This window comes from Amphibalanus amphitrite, unplaced genomic scaffold, assembly GCF_019059575.1.
Source record: "Amphibalanus amphitrite isolate SeventyFive unplaced genomic scaffold, NRLGWU_Aamphi_draft 000057F_arrow, whole genome shotgun sequence".
Taxonomy (NCBI): domain Eukaryota; kingdom Metazoa; phylum Arthropoda; class Thecostraca; order Balanomorpha; family Balanidae; genus Amphibalanus; species Amphibalanus amphitrite.
In genome coordinates, this window is record NW_024881553.1 from 37,742 (window position 1) to 47,578 (window position 9,837).

Consider the following 9,837-nt stretch of genomic DNA (forward strand, 5'->3'; position numbering starts at 1 on the left):
CTACATCACCATTTACACCTGCCACAGTCTGCGCAACTGGTGGGCTACTGTTGAGTTTTTGAACTTCCTTCCAAAACTGCTTCAAGTTACATGGGTTATTAGCAAATTTGTCTGCCAACACCTTGGCTCTAAGTGCTTTTTCATTTTTTAAGCAGAAACGAAGAGCATATTTGAACTGGGATCTGGCTAGTCGCAACTGTGAGTATATATAACCATCGCGAGGCTTCCCAACCATTGCCCAGAGAGAATACACATCTCCATAGAGCACATGCTTCTCATTCACATGCTCAGTCCAACCTGGGACAGCTCTGTGGAAATGATCACGTTTCTTGGAGGCAATATGTAAATATGGTCGGTGACATCAAACACAGTCGTCAAAAGTCATCGTAAGTCTCCGGAGATGGTGTACGCTGTACCGGCCTAAACGTGAACGGTTTTCGTCCGACATAGTCAAGGCACTTGGGGGTCGACCGACACACATAAGGAAATCTGCACGGGAAGGAATACGAAGGGCAGAGCGAGGGAAAAACATTCGTGCCGATAACAGGAAATGTGTTGGCTCCCATTGCAATTAAATCACACGTAGTAATCTAATTATGCCCACATGCATTGCTGCAGCGCCGGTGAATGGAGCTCGCGTGACGGGCAAAGTTGCATTTCCAAGCTATCAGTGGTCGGAGTTGCACAGCGACAGTTCCTACATAACTATTTAAAGCCAGCCAGATCAGCAGTATGTCGTGCAGTGGCGCGTTCCTGGGCGATTATTCACCGGAGACGTTCGATAAAGCTGTCTCTAAAGCGAATATCCTGCATCGTGTCCTTGCTCGGCGGGTATGCCCCTCTATTCGCGGAACTGCCACAATGTGCGGGTACGTGCCGCCGCCTCGGGCGTCCTGACAATAGCCCCCCTCTCCCCCCCTCCCCGCGCCCTCGCACGCGGCACGTGCGGACCGCTAGCGCGCGTCAGTCGGTCCAGCGGCGTGTCCGTCAGTATCAACAGGCCGGCCGCCCGCGGACCCCGCTGGCCGCTACCATATCGGGAGCCGACTGCCACCACTGCACGCTGTGAGCCCGTTTAGTGCACGCTCACACACCGATCCGCGGCCGTGGGGCGCCGGTCTGGCCCGTATCTATCACGGTGAATAATCAGTCGGGAGCTCACGGTGCTATCGGCGGCCGACAGACAGGCGGACAGACACCCGCGGTCCGGCAGCCGACTCCTGCGGCCGCTGTCACTCACATGAACACAGGCGCTGAGGCGGCCCAGTCGGGAAGAGGTGATGAGTACGTGCCGCTCGTGCAGCAGCGCCGCAAACAGCTCCAGCTTGGTGTTGTTGTCCAGCACTGCGTAGTACTCGGTTAGGTTGCGCTGAAAAAAATGACCCACGTCAGAACTGAGATGGCGGACGGCGGTCCGGCGGCGGCGAGGGGGGGGGGGGGAAGACATCGCTGGACCATATCACACCACACAGTGGAGAGTACCGCGGGTACGACGGGCGGAACCCTGCCGTCGGACACAACACCAGCCAGTACCCACAGCGCACGCAGCGCTGTCAAACTCATCACACTGATATCCCTACACCGACATCGTTCTGCGCTGCACTTCATGCACAACATTCTAGCAGCCGCAATTGTACGCGCAAAACCCGCCGGCCGCACCCATAACTATGTAGACCAAAACTGCCTTCGAGCCCTCAATAGTCAATATCCATTGCTAACTATTGACTACCCGATCTGTGTACGCTTACAGGCTACAGCCGTCCCATCCACCCGACCTTCGTTCTCCCCCCCCCCCCCCCCGACCTCCCCCAGTCGGTCACTCACGTCCACCAGTAGGGCAGGCCGCCGGCGACGGTCGGGACACTCGACAGCAAAGTCCTGCGACAGACCGTGACCGGGCGGGGTCAGAAGGGGTCACACCGGTCCAGGGTCAAACCAGAGGTCACACAAGGCAGAGGTGGGGGTCTGACATAGTCACGGCTCCTCCCGTTATGGTAGAGGCTACGTAAGAAAGCGAACACAGCGCCGGTTTAAGATCGTTTGGAGATGAAATAAAAGTCAGCGAGCCGTCTGTCTCATATATCCGTTATCGGTAGACGATTCAAGCCAGTGTAAAAGAATTGAAACCCTTATCTAATGCTAGGGGCCCAGAGCGGCCTGTACGACCCGGCACCTCTGTCCGGTATGGTTCGTGGTGGGGATACAGCCCGCGGTCCGGTACGGTCCGCGGTGAGGATACAGACCGCGGTCCGGTCCGGTCCGCGGTGAAGATACAGCCCGCGGTCCGGTCCGGTCCGCGGTGAGGATACAGCCCGCGGTCCGGTACGGTCCGTCATAAGGCACGGGTACCGGTGGAGACTAGGGACGGGGGGGGGGGGGGATCGGGCGCCGGTTGTCTGGGCGCGGTACTTCACTCCGGGAGAGCTCAACAACCCTCCGGCGCGGGGTGACGCCATGCGTCCCATCGGCGTCCGAGCGCTGTGCTATGAACAGTGAGCACCCCTCGCCTATCGCGTGAAGCACGTCTGATACGGAGCACAACACTTGACTAGGAGACCCCGGCCCACCCACGCGCGCGAAAAAAAAACATACGGGCTGTGGCAATAGTTGGCCTGCTGACTCTCGAGCGTCGAAACATTTCAGACATGTTGATAGGTAACTGGGAGGTTATTGCCGCCATTAAAAGGGAGTTCGGTTCGAACAGCCGAGCAGGTGGATGCAGTCTTGGTTATGCAGTGAGCTCAGCGTCTTGCAAAAGGTTATTTGTGTCGCGAGGCAAACTAATCTAGAGCATGCTGATTTCAAAAGTAATTATACAACTTGACGGTGACACCGTCCAGTTGGCATATATACTCGTATATAAATAAATACAGATACATCATGCTATAGATATGTCCGTGCCCTACCCGGCCGGCGGCCACTGCGGCAGCTCAGCCCTATCTGGCGCCGTTCGTCTCCCCTGCCTCAGTGACGACAGACGCGTCACACACGCACAGCGGGGGGACGGGGACGGGTCTGTCACTCCGATCGTCCGCTACGGACGGCGGCCGGTCCACCTCCACAGCAGGAAAACGGGCCGCTACAGCGGACCGGCGTGACTGACGGCCTTCCTGCTCAGGAACTCAGCGGTCCACGGCTACAGTGAGGGCGGCACAGTCAGGGCCACTACCCAGTCACCAATGTGCTGAGTCGGGTGTTTCAGGCAGCTCCAAATGAACGCAGGAATGAACGAATTCAATTCACATTTCGATGGCACAGCCCGCCGCGAGCTCCACGCATTTGCTGCAGCCCGTTGTGTCCGAATTCAGTTACAGTCCATCAGGGTTCCGGTGTGTCCCGAGCGACTCTCTGCCGAGAAGTGGGTCACATCCGGTACCCCAACCGCCCCGTCCGCTGCCGGCCCCGCCAGACTTCCCCGGGCGAGAGGGCGAGATAAGCCGAAACTCCCACAAAGTACATGCCAGTGATGAGCCATGTGATGATCTCAGAGAACGCCCTCATTTTAAACTGGGAGATACAAATCGAGATGTGACTATATGTCCCCAGCCCGTACCCCAGGGACTGACCCGTGTCCGCAGCCCACCCAGTACCCAAGGGACTGACCCGTGTCCCCAGTCCGTACCCCAGTGACTGACCCGAGTCCCCATCCCACCCCGTAGATCCGTCCACTAACCGTGTCCCCAGCCCGTACCCAGGGACTGACCCTTGTCCCCATCCTATCCCGTAGGTCCGTCCCCTAACCGTGTCCCCAGCCCGTACCCCGAGGACTGACCCTTGTCCCCATCCTACCCCGCAGGTCCGTCCGATGTCACTGACCGTGCCGTCGGGCAGCGGGAACCTCAGCGTCTCGCCGCCGGCCGGCACCGGCGTCCTGTAGACGACGTTCAGACAGCGGCGCAGCTGGACCTCCCCGCCGTCGGACAGCACCTCGTGCAGCTTGTCTAGCAGCCTGCCGCGCACCGGTCAGACGGGTGACACCCAGCAGCCAGTCACAGCTCACCGCTCACGGCATCGTCAGCAGTCCCAATGACAGTAACATTGTGACATCGGGAACAGTAGCAGTAACGTAACCAGAACATCGAACATAGTGAGCAGATTAATGATCACAGTGCAAAGCCGCACAAGACGCTGTCAGACAGGTGCTTCCCAGGATTACAGAAAAGGTAATACCCTCGGGTATATGATCTCAGTGGAAGTAATGGGAATACCTGTAGTCATGGCTAACTGCATACGTCACCAGCCAGTCACCCAGACACACAGTCATACCAACGGCAACAGATACCCGCTCGGCTCGGGCTATCGTGATGATGACTCTATGTGCTACGCTGAGAGGCCAGGAATGCATCGGTAACCGACATACACAGATATCGTGTGTCAACAGCTGACACCATGCCAGCTACTGGTGCAAAATGAGATAGCAGCACCAACATATTAAAGCAGTCAGATGCCGACTGGATGCGTAACTAAAGCCGAGCAGCCTGCAGCCCCGGCGACAAGTACACTCACCAGATCGACAAACATTGTAACCCAACTAACAAACTCGCTCTACTCAACCACCGAACAGACAGAAAAGGTAATACCCTCACTCGGCTCCCGCCCTACTGATACATTCACCCAAACGACAAGCATACTCTTCCACAAAACAAACACTGAGCCCTAATATACAGCCTTGCACTGAGCCGTCCACATGACAGTGACCGAGTACCATATAAGGATACTCCCTGAACAACACTCTGCGCGAGGAGGGACAAATGTACATGAAGTATTGTCAGGGTCAGGGAGCAGAGCACGACTTACTTGTACATGAGATCGTGCCAGGGCAGTGCACTGAGGAGCACCAGAGTCGAACTTTCCGTCGGAGAGCGTCGGCAGAACCCAAACAGCCACTTGTCCTCGCGCCGCAGCACAAACGAAAAGTGCTCCACGGCCGTGCTGACCGCACAGACAGACATACATACGTAGTGGTAACGGCCATCGACGAGCTATTGTGCTGGCTGGGGACGGGACAGAGCAGTTCTTACACCCACATTAGATGACATGCGTAACAACATTGTAGGAAGGAGTATGTATATTGTAAAGCTTATCGGTGGGCTGCCTCGTGTGTACCCCACTAAACAGGTGGATTAGATGCTCATGCTCACCATAGTAGATGCTCACCATAGTACCGGGTGATCATTTTTGAATGATACAAAAACATTTGTTAATACCAGCCATGTGTAAATACAGTTAAGCTGGATAGTTAAACCAAACACACCCATCGAACACGTACGGTGGGACATTTTATCTGGAACACACAGTCAGTCATTAATGTCAATAGCCACCTTAGAGGAGGTGCCCAAAGTATGCTCCCTCGCGGACCGCCGACCAGCTGAGCTCCGCTCGATGCCGGGTTTGTCTGACCATTTTCTGATTATCGCCGTCCCATGCTCCGGGTAAAGTCTCCTTCTACCACTATTAGATGTGCAATTGTCTTCGGCTCACATCTGACCACACCTGTCATTAGGTGAGGCCAGACACTCAAGTACAGTCACGAGAAGTCCGGGCTGTAAGACGGGCGGTCGTGCTCGCTTATTCGCAAGCTGCAGGCTTGCCAGCTTTGGGACACGGGAACTCAATGACAGGAGCGGATGTTTATTTGTTTATTTGTTTATTTCTCCAAAAACATGTGTGGAGAAGCACACTCTTGTTGAAAAGAGTGTCGGAGACGCGTGAATTAGTCATACAAAGCCGGCCAAACGACAGGTTACAGCATTCTCTAGAAGGCCGTACCGTCCCCGGGTCCGCCAAACCAGTGCACTCGAACGCACTTCCATCAACAATGTCCACTTCGGAATTTTTGTTATTCTTAGTGTCTCCGTGCACTCCAAGATCCTTTGCAGGTTCCAGGAAGCCCGTATAACCGTGCTATTGCCTTTGCACATGCGCCATGAACTAAAATTTGTTGTGTTGCAAAGCCATCCAGCTGAGATATTGCATCGTTACACTAAGATGTCCAAAAAGGGTATGCTATAAAACGGATGATATCTACTGTACCTTAGGACGGACTTGGACAGTGCTGGAAATGAGGCCGCTTTCTGGTCCCGGCGTTTTATTCTCCGGGCGGGTTAATCCCGTCCAGCGTTTAGCTTTTCGGAACCCACTCCGGGTCGCGGTTGTTTTCGCCGCTCGTCCCAGTCGAGATGCAAAATTAATAGTCACACGAAACATATTTAGGGCCAGCCAAACCAGCCTAGTCTGGAGTTACTGTTAAATGTATGCATATAGATGAAAGAAAAAGGTTTTGTAGACTCGATTAATTTCGAATTCGTATATTCAAAGGCCCCAAATAAACTTCGTGTGACTATCAACATGGCATCTCGAATGGGCTGAGCGGCGAAAACAACCGCGGCTCTGAGAGGGTCCCGAAAGGCTAAGCGCTGGACGGGGCTAACCCACCCGGAGAATAAAAAGCCGGGACCAGAAAGCGGCCTCATTTCCAGCACTGGACTTGGACAATGTTGATAAAAAACAAAATGTCCAAATGTCCCTCATGTAAACCAGCACGTGAAATCAAAATATCTTGTCCTATCTTTGCACGTGGCGACTTTCTTTTTGTATCATTCAAAAATGATCACCCGGTAAATAGGAAAGAGGCATAGGGAGCGGATGCTCATAGGATGCTGCCTCTTCTCAATGTCATATGACGGTCATATCTGTTCTTGAATGCGTTGATGCTTGGACTCAGTACCACATGTTCAGGCAGTTGGTTCCACTAGTCCACGACTCTTGAGGAGAAAAATTGATTGCGTCTGTGCAGCCGATGTCTTGGCTTTTGCCAAGACAACGGCAAAACATAAACAAACAAGATATATCGGTTCCGAATTTCTCTTTAAAACACATCGCATGTTAAAACTGAGACAACCAACCAAGTTTAACGAAAGTAGTACGCAATGCGTAAAAGTGAGCTTTTCTTCAATGAACAGCTGCTGTTATTAGTACTGACCTTTCTACCACGCAAGGATAGGCGAACTTGGGCACCATATTCAGGGTGTTCCTCTCGACAAAGGTGTTGGGAAACTTGAGCCTGATGTCGTCCGCGTTCATACGATTCGCGAACGCAGGAGGCATCGGGACATCGCAGAAACAATCGAAGACGTGCTGCACATTTTCCCTGTAACAGACGAAATGTGGATGGCAAGTGGTACGGAGGTTCGCGGTTAAAAACTACCTACTTTGTTACTGCGATAATACACCTCTTTACTGTGTTTTTACGACTGAACGCCGCTCATGGAAATCATTAGCATGCTCTATCCGGCCCAACGGACGCTTCCTGATCTCATACGACCGCAGTCGCACCCTACAAGGCTTATCGTCCTGTATCAGGTAACATGCCAGGGCACACTGCACACGTTGGGACCGGACGCATAACAACCGTCTCTCGGATATGTAGGGTCATGACCTCTCGACGACGTGGTCAACTTGAGCGGTGGTGTCATAGCTCATGTTCATACATTATGGCAGGTCCAAACGGCTCCCTGAAGGCCGGCGGAACGGCGTTACCGCCCAACTCCGTGATATAGGTACCTACTACCTACCATGCCGCACATCCACAAGGCACACGCTGAGGAAACTGAGGCATCGAACACCAGCTTCAGAGCACGGTCTCAGAACATGTCACGGTCGTTCAACGTTCGACCGGCGTTCGACCATGGTCGTTCGACCATGGTCGTTCGACCGAGGTCCGGTCCGACACGAAGTGCACGTATTCGACCGGCGGCTCTGCAGGCTCCCTCCCCGGCATACCTGCGAGCGTCGCGCCGGAAGACTCGTCTCCTAGATAATCCCACTAGGCTCTAACGTAACTCCTATGGCTCGCACAGAAGAAGCTGTGTGGTTCTCACAATATGTGATTCTCCGGAATAGGTGGACATTGGACATCTGTTGACCTGACTGACTGATTGACCTGACTGGACTCTGACCTGACTGAACTCTAACCCATTCTGACCAGATTCTGATCTGAACTGACCAGTGACCAGACTCTGACCTGACTGGATGCTAACATTACCAGACTCTGACATGAGGCCATTATTGTAAAATAAAAACGAGCCCTGGGCTGCAAATAAAAATCGAGCCAAATAAAACAGCTTCTCGATATTATTAAACAACATGCATGGTTAATGGAAATGCACCCTCCAGCTCCTTTTTTATTAGAATCAGGAATAAAATTTGTTGGCCCTATGTCCTGATCAGACACTGGGATGGCTGCAAAATGTAGGCATTGCACATGAGAAGACTGACTCTGGCACACTTATCCTGCATTAGACATCAGTCATCAATGACTTGCAGTTCAGTCACAGTGGGTCTCACCATTTTCCATTCGTTTTCTTCTGAAAAAAAAAACCTGACCTACTGTCAAACTGGCACAGTGACAAGAACCATTTTGCAGCAGTTTCCAGCTCTGCATCCACTTTTTCTACCAATGAAGTCAGCTATACACTGGCCAAGCCGTCAAGGCAGCAACAGCACATATCCTAGGCAGTTAAGTTTGATGGGCCAGATGAGAGCATACATGGATTTTACTGCTGCATTAAATCGAGTTAGGTACTTAATCACAAACCATGCAAAATGGCACAATCATTGTCATCCACGCTTCAGTAACGCAACACACCTCTACTCTGTCCCAAAATTTGTAGATGTGGGTGGGAAACGACATCCAAATGAAAATCATTTACCACTCTCACCTCCAGTTGTCAAGCCCAATTTTACACTCCCAATTCCATCGAGAAGGAGCAATTGCGTGAATGGTTGTTTTGCATCTGTCACAATTGTAGATAGATTAATGTTTTTGATCATTTTCCCACTCTTTTTGGGCCTTACCTGACCGACAATTTTTCACTCTCATCCTTTTTTTGGTCAGCAATTTTCCCCTCTGACACCCAAGCAAAAATATGATTTTGGGACACTGCTACTCTGAGACATACACTAGCCAGTGTTTTGTAAGTAACTTAGCCGCTCATTCAGACGGGTCCTATTAGCACGGGATTTCCTTGCCAAGGAATTCCTTACAAAAATGGACATTTGGGCAGGCCCATTTCGCGAGAGCCAGCAAGATTCCTAGCATTTAGCAATCCCCAAACATGGCTGTTTTCATGGGCAATTCTTCAGATTGGAAATTCCACATGAAAAATGGTCTGTCCAAATGCAGGCTATGGTTAGGATGTGGGTCGATCCACGCATACTGATGCACAATTATGCTGACATTTGCCGTTCCAGTTCAGCTTACCTTAGTAAAGACATCTTACTCTTGCTGCGTTCCTGAAATCTTGATTCTGATTCTGTTGTTCAAACCAGCGAGCATTTCCTCATTTCCAGCATGTAATAAGGTGCACTAAGGCCGCAACCTCCAAATTGGTTGTGGCAAACACAAAAGAGGTAGCTCCATATTGATGGTCACAGTGGCACGTAGTTAATTGAATTGAGGCTTTAACTATGTACTTAATTTTAAAGGTTTTGGCCTAAGACGCGGATAATTGCAAGTCCAATAAAAATGTCCGCGGCTCCGCCCCACCCCCTTCACGAGCGACAACACACGACCACAACCCACGACCACAACTGAGAAACTCCACTCGTTTGTTTATTTTTATGCTTCCAAATTCCCAGGCCTTGGCGAGCTCTAGAATTTTCCGCCAAGTTTGTATTTTTTCGCCAAGCAGCGCAAAAATAAAATGATTTTTTTTTCTGAGCGACGATTTTTCGCAAATAAAAAAATGATTTCATATTTCCAAACATTATTTTATTACAATTGCGAGACCTCTATTATTAAAAACAGCTCGAACTGCTCAATTCAATTATAAGTAT

The 9,837-nt window shown here is 51.6% G+C and overlaps 1 protein-coding gene across 1 annotated transcript; it reads right to left on the reverse strand.

Moving 5' to 3' along the window:
• Positions 1-325: 325 nt before the first annotated feature.
• Positions 326-9,603, reverse strand: LOC122378328 (DENN domain-containing protein 1B-like). Its single transcript, XM_043359281.1, has 6 exons — positions 9,263-9,603; positions 6,983-7,150; positions 4,798-4,932; positions 3,817-3,949; positions 1,825-1,878; positions 326-1,369 (listed from the first exon to the last, which is right to left on the reverse strand). Exons 1-6 carry the CDS (start codon positions 9,274-9,276, stop codon positions 1,076-1,078), a joined length of 798 nt encoding a protein of 265 aa, XP_043215216.1. The 5' UTR covers positions 9,277-9,603; the 3' UTR covers positions 326-1,075.
• Between the last annotated feature and the right edge of the window lie 234 nt (positions 9,604-9,837).

Excerpts from the sequence above, each read along its gene's own strand:
- LOC122378328 (XM_043359281.1), bottom strand. Across the intron at positions 4,933-6,982 it reads TATCCTTGCGTGGTAGAAAG|CACGGCCGTGGAGCACTTTT; the intron begins GTCAGTACTAAT and ends CTGTGCGGTCAG. Across the intron at positions 1,879-3,816 it reads TCCCGCTGCCCGACGGCACG|GACTTTGCTGTCGAGTGTCC; the intron begins GTCAGTGACATC and ends GGTCTGTCGCAG.